The sequence below is a fragment of the Xenopus laevis genome, chromosome 7S (assembly GCF_017654675.1).
Source record: "Xenopus laevis strain J_2021 chromosome 7S, Xenopus_laevis_v10.1, whole genome shotgun sequence".
Lineage (NCBI taxonomy): Eukaryota > Metazoa > Chordata > Amphibia > Anura > Pipidae > Xenopus > Xenopus laevis.
Window position 1 is genome coordinate 16,785,642 of NC_054384.1, and position 16,776 is coordinate 16,802,417.

At 36.9% G+C, this 16,776-nt stretch overlaps 1 protein-coding gene across 1 annotated transcript in view; it reads left to right on the forward strand.

The window, feature by feature from the left end:
• Positions 1-8,741, forward strand: part of XB5817455.S (provisional ortholog of heparan sulfate-glucosamine 3-sulfotransferase 1 S homeolog) — a 97,691-nt gene extending 88,950 nt beyond the window's left edge. Inside the window, exon 2 of the mRNA XM_018227418.2 lies at positions 6,723-8,741. Coding sequence (XP_018082907.1) covers positions 6,847-7,788 — 942 coding nt within the window. The 5' untranslated portion in view covers positions 6,723-6,846 and the 3' untranslated portion in view covers positions 7,789-8,741. The remainder of the gene's footprint in view (positions 1-6,722) is intronic.
• Positions 8,742-16,776: the final 8,035 nt, after the last annotated feature.

Genomic DNA, 16,776 nt, shown 5'->3' on the forward strand with positions numbered 1-16,776 from the left:
GAAAAAATACTTAGAATTTCGAATGTTTTTTGGCTACTTCGACTATCGAATTGGCTACTTCGACCTTCGACTACGACTTTGAATCGAACGATTCAATCTAAAAATCGTTCGACCATTCAATAGTCGAAGTACTGTCTCTTTAAAAAAAACTTCAACCCCCTACTTCGCCACCTAAAATCTACCAAACATCAATGTTAGCCTATGGGGAAGGTCCCCATAAGCTTCCTAACAATTTTCTGATCGAAGGAAAATCGTTAGAATCGGAAATGCAGTAAATCCTTCGACTTCGATATTTGAAGACAAAGAATTTTAATTCGATCCTAAGGCTCCAATCTATTGTAAATAAAGAACTGTGCCAATTGAGTTCAATTTAAATTCAGTAAAGCTCAGCAACTTGCATTAGCAGAATGCCTGATCTTTCAAATGATCTAGAAAATGAATTTTCTAATTTGAGTTTTTTGAACACTTATCAGTTATCAAAGTTCAAATACTAAGGGGGTTATTTATCAAGCTCCGAATATCCAAACCTCGAATAATTCGTAGTTTTCGGAGCAAAAAAACTAAGAATTTGTCGAGATTTATTAAAGTCCAATGATCTAAAAACTCAGAATCCGAAACCCCGGCATCTAAAAGCTCTCGAGGTCCCGTAGAAGTCAATGGGGAAGGTTCCATTGTCTGCGCTGATGTCCGTACCGATATTCGATGATTTCGGGGTTGCGGCACAAAAAACTGAGTTTTCCGAAGTTTGCCCGACCCTATTTTTTCAGGCTTTTTTCTTCATAAATAAGGTCCTTTCGGGAATTCGGAGTTGCTCAAAGTTGGAAATACTGAGATAAATTCTGACCTTAATAAATAACCCCCTTATTTGCAGTTTTATTTTTTTTTGGTGCTAAAACTCATGAATTTAAATTAGGGTTTCCAAAACTCAAATCTTTGATATTTATTGAGTGCCAAAATTTTGAAAACCCTAAATGTAATACTTTGGCATCTAAAAGCTGGTAAAAGTTTCCAATTTGATTTTTTTTTTCAGCGTTTATAGACCCATTGAAAATTATGAGTAGAATCTGAATTTGATCTCAGTTTCGCAGTTTTTAGATTTTAATTAATAAATAAGCAAACAGAGTTTGGTAACATTTTAAGTATATACCTAAATCAGCTTCCCCATCATAAATAAAGAAACAAGATTAAAAAAAATCATATTCCATTCATTTTTAAATTTGTCTTTATATAAAAGGTTTTATTTGCCAATGCTTGAAATCATGTTTTTGCGCGAAACTCCTGAATTCGAATTATGCTTTCAAAGACTGAAAAAGCTGCTGAGTTCATGTAAAAGTAGTTTGTTTATTCATAGTAGAAACTAATGATGGGCGAATCTGACCCCTTTTGCTTCACCCAATATTTGTGTAAAATTTGCCAAATGCATTGAAATCTATGGGTGACAATTTTCTTTTTTTGACCATTGGAGTTTAGGGGGCAAATTCACCAAGGGTCGAATATCGAGGGTTAATTAACCCTCGATATTCGACTGGGAATTAAAATCCTTCGACTTCGAATATAGAAGTCGAAGGATTTTAGCCCAAAAACTGCGATAGAACGATCAAAGGCATAATCGTTCGATCGAACGATTTGAGGGTTTTTAATCCAACGATCGAAGGATTATCCTTCGACCAAAAAAACTCCAAAAAAAACAAGTCTATGGGGACCTTCCCCATAGGCTAACATTGGGTTCGGTAGGTTTTAGATGGCGAACTAGGGGGTCGAAGTTTTTTCTTAAAGAGACAGTACTTTGACTATTGAATGGTCGAATAGTCAAATGATTTTTAGTTTGAATCCTTCGAGTCGTAGTCACAGATCGAAGTAGCCCATTCGATGGTCGAAGTAGCCCAAAAAACACTTCGAAATTCGAAGTTTTTTTTACTTCGAATCCTTCACTCGAGCTTGGTGAATTGGCCCCTAGGGGTGTCTTTTTTTGCTGTAAACCTGAATCACTAGTAGAAACCCCTCCAACATTACACAAAAATTATAATTTTAATAAATAGGCTTTAAATGTAGTATCTACACAACAACAGTTAACAGGTACAAAAGTAACAAAAAGTTATTTGTCTGTGGTTTGTAAACAAATATTTTTATTTGATGCAGTCAGTTACTAGACCTGGAACAAACCCCGTTTTATAAATATTACCCATTACTGGCTAGTAGAAGCCGGAATTAGGTGAATTTAAGTAGTTGGGTCTCATTTGAGCATCAGTTATTGTAAATTTTGGAGGTAACTTTTGGCAGCCTGGCAAGAGCAGTATGATCCAGCAAGGAGTGCAAAGACAACCCTGGCTGCTAGGATACAGATCAAGCCATTATGGGTTTTCACATGTAGACCATGGAGTACCACAAGAAGATAACAACAATTATGAGAACAACGGCACAGCCATAAGAGAATCAAGAAAAGAAGATGCTATCTTCTCTAAGTTTCTTTTGAGATCTAGGACCAGATACAATTCAGTAAGATAAAGGGTTATTGTGTGAAAAGTCATGGGTGAGATTCATAGAGAATACGTTATTGAAGTCTATGGGAAAAAACTGGAACTGAATGTCATTGAATCTCGTCCATGAGTTTTCACGTTATAAACTATGAGAGAACTTTCTCACTGAATTGAATATGGCCCGATATGTGCAAATTTATGTGTCACCAAGAGTTGTTGTGATGTTACATGGAACCAGAAAAGGGGAAGGCCTTTAATTTGTGTTTTTGGATGTTCTACAATATATATAGATAATGCTAATAAGATTAACACATATTAAACAGGATTTCAGGTCTGTAGTCATAAGTATTATGTAGTATGTTTGGGTGCATGTTGGTGTAGAGAGAGAGAGATTCTCCAAATTTAAAAGCAAATATTTTATCCTCTGAACCTTAAGCCCTCCAATCTCAGTTGAGCAGAGCATGGTTTTCAGGATATCCTTACATGAGCACCTGTGGATTTGGCCTGTTTTTAATTAACTTAAATAAAATTATGGTTTTAAAATAACCTGTTCAAAGGTTCCCAGTGTGCACTCATTCTCCCTTGGAAAACTATTGATATTTTCTATTTGAGTAGTACCTGGGTATTTTGCTTTGTTCAGTGGTGTGCGGAAAATCCAAAGTATTTGATATATATATATAGAGAGAGAGAGAGAGAGAGAGAGAGAGAGAGAGAGAGAGAGAGAGATTCTCCAAATTTAAAAGCAAATATTTTATCCTCTGAACCGTAAGCCCTCCAATCTCAGTTGAGCAGAGCATGGTTTTCAGGATATCCTCACATGAGCACCCGTGGATTTGTCAAACTCAGATTTGCTGAACGATCCACTTCAACTACAGTAAAAGGATAATATTGATGCTTGAGGGCATAATACAATTTTGTGGGAAACAAAAACTGCATAAATAAGAACAAAAAATGCACTTAAAAATGGTTATTACAGAATCTTAATTGCCTATACTGCCTTTTGTAAGAACTGCCTCTTTTTTTGGTTCTAAAAAATATATTTGTTTAGTGAGATGATTTCTCATTTGCACCATGCATCATAAATTGCAATGCATGGTCTCTCCAAAACCCTATAATAAATGACTTGTTACATTCCTATACTTATGCACTAAGATTATTTCAGTTCTACAACTAAACCCCTATCTTTTTTACAGAATTACATTTAAACACTTTCTTTCTTTCCTAGCCCCTTTTTTTCTATTGTGGAAGCTATTTTTGTCTCTATGTGTGTTTGTATGGAGGGCAGCTGGGGGGGGTTATATGTGCTTGTCACCTAGCTGCCTGTCTGTGCCTTGTCAGGCAGAATTTAGCAAAATAATAGCTGTCCGCCTTTTCCTTTCTTTGCTGTCAGATAGCCTGCACATAGTGCACCCATGAAAATGAGGTCACAAGACATCACCTATTTAAGAACCTGGTGTACAAAAAGTCATTGTAAATGTCAAATTCTGGATTACTGAGCACTCCAGCATGTCAGCAAGGGGTGAAATAATTATTTTGAAGTCCATTAGTTGCTTATTTTATGAGAAAGTCATGACGTACACATATGCTTGCATTCACTTCCTACTGCTTTTAACTGATACCACATCATGTTAGCAAGATTTTTCTATCCAGAATAAAGTCATTTGACTAGTACAATTCACCCATCCTTATGGGCTTATTTATCAAAAATAGAATTTGTGAGGTTTTAGAGTATTTTGTACTCCGAATAAAATCACAATTTAAAGAAACTTGAATGTTTGCCAAGTTAATAAAATCACAATAGAAGAAACTCAATTGAATACAATTGTGGAAAAAACATGAATACCTCAAAAATTTGTACGTTTTATAAGTTCAAAAAACTCAAATTTGTGAGTCTACAAGCTCAAAAGTATATAAACTCGCAAGCTTTTAGATGCTTTTGAAATTAGTTAGTTTTTGTGCAAAAATAATTGAATAGTGGCAAAAATGTCGAATTTGAACATTGTTAAATCACCCCCTTAAAGTTATCCCATATTTTGAGCAGTGGTTGGTACTAAAAGCAGCAGATTTGGGGTGGGTGATTTGTAATTTCTGCTTTTGATTTTTTATTGATATAGTAATTTGCTCTGGTGGATTGTTCACCTGTTTGGAATATGTCATGACTTTTCATTCTTTTGTAAGTGGTGAATTTCCAGAATTTTATATCAAATGCCCCACTTGCCACATCCCACATTTGTGACAATTACACATTGAGGCTTATTTATCAAAGGACGGATTTTTAGAGGTTTTTGAAACCACAACTAAACACACAAACTCTAAAACCCACAGTTGTCATTTAATTTATTAAAAGATCTGAATTTAAAAACTACGAACAAAAGAAAACACTGAACAATGTGGTTAAAGATACTACAACCTCTAAAAATCGGAGTTTTTTGGATAATTCCAAACGAAGACAAAATCCAAAAACCTAAAAGGCTTTCCACCAAGTGAAAGAGGCCTAGAACCTGTCAGCCTTTATCTGAAAACAAACATTGGATAACTCCCTGTTCTGTGCAGACTTTGTAGGATTAGCAAAATGACACTGTTCGAGCATGGCGGACATTGTTATGCTCTCAAGTTATTCTTTACTATTCAGTCCTCGGTTCTAAGTGATCGGCCAACCATACTGAGACATGTAGATGATGAGCAAATATCCTATTATTGCCTACACTTCCAATCCCCGGAGTGCACCTCCTGTGTAATGAGTCAGTTGACATCTGCATGATCTCTAATAGTTGACTTTTAAAGCTAGGAGATGAAAGGAGAAAGTTGTCCAAAGTCATATTAGAATATCCTTGCCTTTCTAATATATACACTATGGGGTTCTATTTATCATACACCGATGATGTTTCCCATAGCAGCCAATCAGCAATTAGATCTCAACAGTCACCTACAAGTTAGAAAACAAAAGCACTTTGGTTTGGTTTTGGTTCCACCGGTGATGTTTTTCTTCACTGTTTTACACCCCATAATAAATAGGCTCCTAAATCCACAGCAGCCTTTTCCTTTTTGGTTTCCGCTCCTGGACTGTTTTCCCATAGGAAAAACAAAAACCCAGAAACTACATTCTATGATCTATAGTACTTAATGGTTAAGTAGGTCATTATAAGAAAAGGCATTGTGGTATTCTGGAGCCTTCGGATCATATATCCAATATGATGTTTTTAAGAGGATGTATAGTCAGTATGTCGCAATTAATATAAATATGTTATATCATTGGAGGTAACATACCGAACTTTAGAAACAATAATAGCAAGCCATAAGTGAAAAGAGTACTATTTAACACAATGGACAAAAGCCAGTCACTTTCATCACCCTGTCCAAAACTATAGTAGATACAGTAAATCTGATGACCACACACCTTATTTTACAGGTTCTGCTTTGCTATCCTTAGGGCAGAGACACACGCTCAGATTCGTGGAAATTAGTCGCCCAGCGACAAATCTCCTCTTCTTCGGGTGGCGACTAATCTCCCTGAACTGCCTCCCGCCGGCTAGAATGTAAATCGCCGGCAGGATGGCCACCAGTGCACTACGTTTTCCAAAGTTGCTCCACAAGGAACCTCGGGCCTATGTTTTTTTAAATGCCCCTAGGAAATAAAATTATTTTTTCAGCAACAACATGCTAGCTATATATATATATATATATATATATATATATATATATATATATATATATATATATATATATATATATATATATATATATATATATATATTTAAGAGAATCATGGTGGTAAAAACATTTTACCCCTCAGCTAGGAAGTGATGTCTTTCTTGTACATTGTAGGTGAAACATCTGTAAATTGTATTTGTTTGAAGGGTTCCATTTTTAATGAATGCAGTTTTACTATTTAAGAAGACTTAAAATAAATTCCCATCTGTTTTAGTGTCAACTCTAACAAGCTTTAAAGGCTGTTGGTTGTTGCATTTAACATGAATATATTTCATCTTTCCAAGTGATAAAGATTTCCAGTGAATGTACATTATTTATTTTTAAACAAAAAAGTGAGAATGCAGGTTTAATGTAGGGGATTTAACATAATTACTAGGGCATAGTTTGTCCCAGTTCAGTATCTTTTAACCAAGATTTTACAATTAAATTAAATTTGGTTGGTTTTGGTCACTGAGGTAGGTGAAAATTGCTATAAAACTCATATTCGTCTATAATTTTTTTTTACTTATGTGATATTTTTTGTCTTCTTCCCAGATGAATCTGAAAAGAGTTTCTAACCACCCGGCCTTACCATCTCCGACTTCAAGATTAATACTTCACAAATGGTTGTTAGCCCAGTCTAGCTGTATTTTGAACTGATCTCTTCACTTTCCTCTACATGGCCATTCTACTGGTTTCCGCTCTACTTCTACTGACTCCGAGTCAGGTTGCTCCTGATGATCATCTGCTGAAGAATGCTTCAAATGTGGATGTTCTCAAGTTTGAAGTAGGAGTACTCAGCAATACAAGTGAGCATTATTCAACACAAGTCCAGCCACCTGGTACAAGTCATCATATACCTCAAACAATAATTGTAGGAGTCCGCAAGGGTGGCACCAGAGCACTGCTGGAGATGCTTGACATCCATCCTAATATTGTGGTAGCAGCGACAGAAGTACATTTTTTTGACTGGGATGAGAATTACGTCAAAGGGATAGAATGGTACCGAAACCTGATGCCTTTCTCCTATGAAAATCAAATTACCATTGAAAAGACACCAGGTTACTTTACCTCTCTACATGCACCTGAACGGATTCATAATATGAATAGTTCGATTAAACTGCTTATTATCTTGAGAGACCCCACTGAGAGGGTTATATCTGATTATACCCAAGTATACTATAACAGACTAGAAAATCGTAAATCTGTGCAACGTTTTGAGGACATCGTTATTAAAAATGGTGCACTCAATACCAAATATAAAGCCATCCAAAGGAGCTTGTATGATATGCACATGGAAAGATGGCTGAAATATTTCAATCTGGATCAGATTCATATTGTCGATGGTAACACTTTAATAAAACGACCGCTGAAGGAATTACAGAAGGTCGAGAGATTTCTAAATCTCCCACCAAAAATTGTATCTTCAAACTTCTACTTCAATCAGACCAAGGGGTTTTACTGTATTAGAAGTGACGGTAGAGAAAGATGCCTACATGAGTCTAAGGGTCGCCCTCATCCTGTAGTGAACAGAACGGTTCTAGAACAACTTTATTCTTACTTCAGAGAACATAATAGAAATTTTTATAAAATGGTTAATCAGTCTTTTGACTGGCACTGATGCAACTGTGACTTCAAGTAAACAGAAGAAAAGTAAGCTGGGATGTACAGCTACTAGATGGTCAGTGGCGGAACTACCAGGGGAGCAGGGGGTGCGAGCGGGCCAGGGCCCGCACCCCCTCAGGGCCCCCCAGCAGTCCGTTCGCCATTGAAAACTCGGCCAAATGCGGCCGTAAGGAGGGAGGCGGGGCCGGCTGCTCGTCACGCACCAGGGCCCGCCCCCCTCAACGAACGCTACTGTAGATGGTTATACAATTAATTTATAAATACTTGAAGAAATGCACTTATTAGTCTACACAATTTTATGAAGTTCTTTCTTAAGTTATAAGGCCATAAAATGGAAAGTCTATTCTGATATTTGCACAAGTTGAAACAATTTGTAAAAAAAACTAAATTGAAGGGAAAGGATGCCACAAAATAAGTTGAACTTAAGCAGATTCAGCAAATATTTATCCTCGTGCCACCAACTAATTAAACCAAAAGAAACCTGAAGTTAGATTTATTGTTCTAACAACAAGGTATTAAACTCCCAGATTAATGGATACGGAGAAGCCAAATTTTTGAAATGTGTAGATTTTAGCTGAACCATCTAATTTTGCTAAGTACTGCTTTTATAACTGATAACCAGAAACCTTATTCAGACATTTTTTGATTACACAATAAAAGGAATGTAAGCCACCAGTGTCTTATTTATAGTAACTTGATTTCCCCCATCTTCTATGAAGATGCTTCTAATTAGCTTACAGTTGTAGTCTTGTTAAAGTTGCCAGTGGCCACAAACATTCTTCTCACATCTACTGTAGTTTTTCTCATGTATAATTCTGTTTACAAGACAGAAAACAGGGCATGGCCTAACAGTCCAGGACCAGTAGGCTGTAAAATGTAACTTTCTGTAGTAAGGAAAACTCACAAAGCCTAGGTATTGTCACCAATAAAAAAGATTTGAAATATAAACCTTCAAAGTATCCTAAGGCTGAAATGCGTAACCCTATGAAGACTCCAAAAACTGTTAAGAAACTTACCCCTGTGGCTGTGAGAATGTGCTCAGTGGGATTAATACTTGCTGTCTTTATCTTTACTGAGGGAACATCTGATGAAAGATATTGAACTGAGCTGGCTCTAAATTAGTTGAACTCTTTGTAAAACAGCATTGTTCTCCTTGAAGGGACCAAGAGTGCATTGCAACGGAGAAGACAGAAACCACTATAAGCCTGGACATACATGCAGTTTTACCAGGCAGAAACACAATGCAGGATTTAAAAAAGCCTACGGCAGCGTAAATACGCTAACCTAGTGATTGAACCCGCTTAGCGTATTTATGCGGCAGTCGGCTTTTTTAAAAAAACGCATGTGTGTCCATGCTCTAAGAGGTCCACTTTTTCATTAATATTTCATTAAGTAAAGTACCTTAAAACACCTAGGGGGTTATTTACTAAACTCCGAATGCAAAAATCATGAAAAATTTGGCATTTTCTTTTATAAAATCGGACTTTTAAAAAAATCACGAATTTTTCGGAATTTATTAAACCCGAGGATGGAAAAGTCAGAATCTGAAAATCCGGAATCTCAGACCTGTCGAGGTTGCATTTAAGTCAATGGGAGAAGTCCCAATGATTTTTTTGATGTGCGCTGGGTTTCGTGCAATACCCCGGAGTTTTCGGGTGAAAATTCGGAATACGAAAAAACACAAAAATCAAAGCAAATTTTCGGGAAAATGTAATAATAAATAAGCATAAAAATCCTGATCGGATTTTAATCGGAGTTTGTAGCAGAAAATATTGAGATAAATTCGGACTTTGATAAATATCCCCCTTAAAGTGCAAAAATAAACAAATAATACACAAACGGCCACTGTGCCCTTTCTTGCTTATTTTACCAATGAACTGCAGTATATTCAAAGTACTTAACTTAACTTTTTAACTGGCTTATGTTGAGGCATTCATTTCCTTTATAAAATATTCCAGTGTAAATATATACAGTACACCTGTTAGTGCAATATTCTTATTGGTATATAGGTTCTCCCATTGGTATTTTTATACATGTATATGAGAAACAGATATGCGTTGTGTAGTAGACCTAGCTCTTGAACTGTTGATAACCGACTTATCTTTGCTAAAGTCACAGTGAAGATTAAGGTTTCTTATATCAAATATGTTGTGAGTCAATGTAAAGTAGATACTTTTGTATAATTGCTAATGATCTATATTCTGTCATTGTATTCAAAAAAGCACTCGTTTTAGCTACCCGCTCAAATAGGAATAAATGTTTTAAGTACAGGTATTCTGATTGATACAATGTAAAACAGTTTTTGTAAATAAAGCCAGATGGTGAAAGCTTTTGATGGGGTTTCCACTGTCAGACTTCAGTAAGTTGGTTAAGATGCAAAAGTCATTTACAGTTATCCTAAATGTCAGGTTTTTGCTGTTCCAAGACTCGAAAACAAGAGGAAAACCATGAAAAAGTTATGAAATGATGAAGTCCGTTATAAGGATCCTTTCTCGTCTTCAAGAAAACATTCCATTTCAACTTAATCTAAAAACATCACTTTTGAAAAAACAAATTATGGAAAACAGTTTGTGCTGTAGCTAATTATAACACTGTCACCAAACACCCTCTTTAAGAGTAGAATGTATTCAATATATCCTCGGAGAGGTGATGGCAAAATACATCTCTCACAATCCCCTACATCATCTATAGTGGGATCAGAATTCCCCACATTGATCCCTTTTGTCTTTCATACATTTATTTGAAGAAATACATACAGTACAAATGTAAAATGTTTCTATCTAGCGGATGATCTCTCACTAACAATTTAGGCCTGAAGCTTCATATAATTAATGGTGCTGACACTGAAATACAAAAGGGCACATTCTCCTATACTATACAGAATTCTACTGTATCGGTGTCAGACTGATAATTATACAGTATTGGTGTCAGACTAAGAAACAACTGATTTATTTTACTCACCCTTTTCACTTGTCTTTATAAGTGTGTATAACCGAAAAAATGTTTTTGCTTTCCTGTTTGACCATATGTCCAAACTAACCACAGGATAGAGGGGTGTAATGTTCACGTTATCCGGAACCTTGAACGATGTTGGGTAGACCCAAATGCACAGGGAATCCCTGTGGATTCCGGTGTTCATGACGCCCTTTTGGGGCTCCGGACTTTCTTCTGCAGAACCCAACAAGGAGTAAGTGTGTATACTAGTAACAAGTCCGTAAGCGAGGTACCGGCAAGGATTAGGCAAAACGTAGTCGAAGAACAGGCAAAAGGGTCTAGTTTAAATTGGACCCTTACAACCAGGTAGCTGTGCAAATTCCAAACTGGAGTGTTGCGGATTAAAAAATCAAATCATTCTTAAAGCACCAAAATAAAAAATGAATGTCAGGTGCAAACTGTCTTAGAATATCACTGTCTGCATCCGCAGGCGGAAGAGCTCAACCGAACATGCCCACGACCCGCAAGTGGTGTGCCGAGGTCAGCCAAACCTGCCCGACCCACATATCACTACACCTCACCATTTTGTTTGTGTCTGTGATGACCAGTGCACTTTTTTTAGAAACATATTGAAAGCATTTTAAGTCTATGCACATTGCTTACAACCAATCGTGAATCTAACTAAACATCACCAGTGACTCACCTGCAGCTGCCTGCTACTCCAGTGCTTAAAGCTAAGAGAGAGCAATAGGTTATATATGGTGCAGTATTTTAATGATATCACGCACTTTAGGAGCCTAAAAAAGGGGGAGACATTTTGTGCAAAGAGAGGAGCCAATAGAACCTGGGAATTTATCCCCATAATCCAAATGAGACAAAAGTCAATTATAATTAATTGAGAAGATGCCAGTCCTCTTTCCCAGGAGAGAAATTGGCAAGCACCCAATAGTGAGAGGAATGTATTTATTTTTGTATTGCATTTACAGAACATCAACATGAGTGTAGGCACTTTAGTTCCACTGTGGTCTGGGTCTGTGTGTGCAGAGATGAAATCCAAAGCCAGTGTTCTTCACAGCCACGATGAATCCAGTGTTGGACTGGGATGCCAGGGGCCCACCAGAAGACCTTAGGCTAAGGGCCCACTTTCCAAACTATTATACCTCCTCTCCTCACTCAACCTCTTTGTTCCCGTAAAGAAATAGGGAATGACCATGAAATAGGCCAAATGGTGAGAAGCAAGAGGCCCACTGACACCTGGGCCCACCGGGAGTTTTCTTGGTATCCTGGTGGGCCAGTCCGACACTGGATGAATCCCTCATAATTAAAGTATATATCTCCTTTACATTGCTGTATAGTGAAAGCATTAAACATATTTATAAGGAGGAGCAAATCTTGTGCAAATTGATTGCATAATAATGTTTGTCTAAAAGAAGCAACTTCCTCGTAAATCAGTAGGATTTTTCACCTAAATTAAAAGATATAACATGCAATTACTTTGCCTCAAAATGACTCCATCTTCAATAGTATGCCTGTCGACCTCATATAGTATAATAGTTTCTTGTGCCTGTTGATTGAATTTGATCAAAATTTGGGTATTCAGTATTGTACTTTTATATTCTTTATATTTTACACAGTTACATAGTTTAATCAGGTTGAAAAAAGACCAGAGTCCATCAAGGTCAACCCCTCCAAATGGACCACAGTGCACATATATACACATACTAAAAATTATCCAAGGGCCTTTTAAAGGCATTAACAGAAACAGCATCACAACATCACCCGGCAGTGCATTCCACAACCTCACTGTCCTGACTGTGAAGAACCACCTACGTTGCTCCAAATTAAATGTTTGTTACTTCTATCTTAAGGGGTCACCTCTGGTGCAGTTATGCTTTTTATGGGAGAAAAGTTCCCCTGCTTTCTGTCCAAAATATCTAATGTACTTGTAAAGAGTAATCGTATAACCTCACAAGCGTCTTTTTTTTTTTTTTTCCAGACAAAACAACCCCAACCTTGACAGCCTTTAGTTGCACTTAGTCTCTGCACTCTCTCCAGCTCATTTATATCCCTCTTAAGGACTGGAGTCCAAAACTGCACTGCATTCTCTAGATGAGGCCTCACCAGGGACCTATAAAGAGACATAATTATGTTTTCATCCCTTGAGTTAATGCCCTTTTTTATGCAAGACAGAACTTTATTTGCTTTAGTAGCCACAGAATGACACTGCTCAGAATTAGACAACTTGTTATCTACAAAGACCCCAAGATCCTTCTCATTTAAGGAAACTCCCAACACACTGCCATTTAGTGTATAACTTGCATTTATATTATTTTGCCTAACCTGCATTTATCAACATTGAACCTCATTTTCCAGTTTGCTGCCTATTTCCCCAGTTTTGTGAAATCACTCTGCCAAGTGGCAGCATCCTGCCACATCCTAGTTTATGCGCAATTTAATACTATCATAAAACCTCCAGGGTCATTTATAAACACCTTTAAAAGCAAACCCTGAGGTACTCCACTAACAACACTGGTCTAAAAAATGTTCCATTTCAGCCAGTTCTCTATCCAAGTACAAATACAACATTGTAATATTGTAGTACAGGTATAGGATCTATTATTCGGAAACCCATTATCCAGAAAGCTCCAAATTATGGAAAGGCCGTCTCCCATATACTCCATTTTATTAACATAATCCAAATTTTGAAAAAGTATTTCATTTTTTCTCTGTAATAATAAAACAGTAGCTTGTATTTGATCCAAACTAAGATATAATTAATCCTTGTTGGAAACATGATTTTATATTAGACTTAGGGGCAAATTTACTAAAGGGCGAAGTGGCTACCGCTAGCGAAAATTCGCCAGCTTGACGTCATTTTGCCACCTACTCTACTCTAGCGCTACTTTGCACCCTTATGGCAGGCGATGCTGCGCTGTAGGGATGTAACTACGCTAACTCACTAAGTTGCTGATTTTCGTGAACGTTACGTCTTACGCCAGACTTTACTTCGCCACCTCAGACCAGGCGAAGTGCAATAGAGTAGATAGGGATGGTCCAAAAAAAGTTGAAATTTTTTCTAAGTCCCAAAAAACGCTGGTGTCTTTTACTTTTTATAGGGTGATAGGCTAAAAAACATCGAATTTTTTTTTTAGGGTACTGTGGTGTGGGCCCTTTAACAGAGGTTGCTGAAGCTTGCTTGGCAATGAAAAAGGTAGCTTTATTTCTTTAAAGCAGCAGGAAAAGTATTACACAGCTCAATTTCAGCATGGCATCAGAACAGCAGAGCAGTTTCTCTAGGTCTTTCCTTTAAGAGAGCCAACATCAGACAGAGAGACTCTTGCTGACTGGGAGCGGCCTTTTATACCCAAGGCTCCCAGAATGCTTTGTGGTTCTGTGACATCATACATCTCACATTAAACAAAATGTTACATTTTAACAATAATTGCAATTTCCACAGATACATTTACATATTAGTCTTCATGGATTACAACATAAAAAAGGTAAAAAGAAACTCACATTTAAACAAAGTTTGAATTCCAAGCTGTGAAATGTCTGTGCACAGCTGACAACAATCAGGCTACACCCATGTGTTTCACCAAACCCTGTGCAGACTAATCAACTTGGGAAACTCAGGTAAGTATTTTAAACTTTAAATGTTAAAGTTTGAACTCATATATAAAGGGTATATTTTAGTGGCAAGTTGCTTTTCTAAGAGGAAAAACTAATGTTTAAGTGTTGTAACTTTATAGAGCTGCAAATAGACTGCTTTCACATGGCTTTTTTAACCCTGTTGTTGCCATGTTGAACACAGGAGAAAAAATATGTTTCAAGGCTGAGAATGGTGTAGGACAGACACAAGAAGTAATGAAAGACAGATTAAGAAAGAGAGTTTGCGCTGGCCAGCAGAGGTAGAAAAGACAGAGAAGAAAGAAAGTAAGAAAGTACTGTCCTCCACACATATCTCAACAACAAAAAAAAAGAAAAATTTATTTGTGACATAACTCTGTCACAGGTACCCTCCTTCCCCCCTACATTTGATAACATATGGCACCTAAACTATACTGTGGGCTCATGTGTAGGGCATTAAAAAACATTTGTTAAGGTAGTGTTATGTATTTGCTGCTGCATATACGGCCATTGTACTTTAACTGCACGCCGTATGCAAATTTGCCATCTCTAGCGTAACTTCAAACCGCTGATCATAACATCGCTAGTGCAACTGCGCAACTTTGGATCTTCGTGATTTTGCACAAATTTACGCCTGGCGATGTGCGTAAAGTGCAGCGAAGTCAATGCTGGCGCAACTTCGGAGGTAAGAAAATTTGCCCCTTAAGGTATTACGTAAAGATCCACTATCCGGAAAGCCCCAGGTCCCAAGCATTCTGGGTAAAAGGTACCATACCTGTATTGAACTCCATATTCAGTCACTTTTCTCTTCCATTGCTTCTAAGAATAGTCTTTTGGGTTACGATTTCATTGATGTATATACTGTACCCTCATCATGGTTTTATTTTAATGTTTTTACCATCAAAATAAGAATATCCTTTAGCAAAACAGATGGATGTGGGGGTTAAAAAAAATATTGAACGATCATTGTCTTCATGTATTATTTTATTGAACTTCCTGAAAAGATTGGATTCACCTTCACGTTCCATTTATCATCAAAAAAATGATCTGCTTGCCAACTTTGAGGATGAACCATTGTTAGACTGCAAATCCTTGAAATAATATACAGCCTTTTCTGCAGATGAAAGCGTGAGAATTGGCCCTGGCAACTCTTGAAAGTTGACTCTTGTAAATATCGTAATATGGAGCATTATTCTTAATGTCCTGATGCAATAATGGAAACGTACGCAGTGTAATCCTTTCTACAAAAACTTCATAAAATCTTCCATTCTTTTAATAGTATGGCTGTTCCGGCGTATTGTGTGTTACATCGTATTTGTATTACCTTGTTTAGCTTTATATAAGCCTGTGACTAATGGCTTTAATAGAAAACTGACACAGATAATTACAGCAATCCACATTATACAATGCCGCTTGAAGGAAAATCTATTCATTTGGATACATTACTCTAACAATGCTAAATGCTCTATGGTGTCGCCGGTGAAATGCATCTTCCTTTTATCTCCATCTGTACCCGGGATTGTGTTGCCAAAGATTAAATACATAAAGCGAGACACAATCATTTGAAGATGCTATTAATAATATATAAAAATACATTATCATACAAAGCGATCGATCAATTATTTAAATGAAGAGCTAGCAGAATAATTGGGTTATCAAAATCTGTTTTATTTTAAATTCAAACCAGAGAAGAGCACATTACTGCCAAGAAAGTATTCAGAGATCCGTTTGTGTTCAAAGAAAATAACTAATTTGGTTCAAGTGTGCTCCAAAAGCGGTCCAGGCTCCTTGCAGCCCCGGGTGCAAGCTGTACCCCCTGCCAGGGCAAACTCGCATAAATCCAATGAACAAGGCTTGACAAAAGGCCTGCGTAGCCCGAAACGTTGCCTAAGGCGTTTTGAGTAAAGTTTTTCACTTTTGCCAATAATACCGGAGTGCTGCTGTTTTTTTATTGGATTTATGCAAAGAAAATAACTAAATCCTTTTGACTAATGGCTTTCATAGGAAACTGGTATATATATATATATATATACATATATAACTAAAGTAAGTCTAGAGGAATGTTTGTACACAAAGAGAGTTCAAATGGAAGAAGCCTTAACTGTCCTTACCACCAAACCAGAAAACTTTTAGGGGGTTATCAAAGTCAGAATTTATCTCAATATTTTCTGCTACAAAATCAGATTTTCACGTTTTTTCCGATTTTTTTCTCTGATTTTCAAATTTTTTCCGGATTTTTCACCCAAAAACTTTTTGTCCGAAAACTTTGGGGTATTGCACGAAACTAGCGCAGATCAAAAAATCATTGGGACTTCTCCCATTGACTTATATTCAACCTCGACAGGTCTGAGATGCCGGATTTTCAGATTCAGACTTTTCCATCCTCGGGTTTAATAAATTCCAAAAAATTTTGATTTTTTTT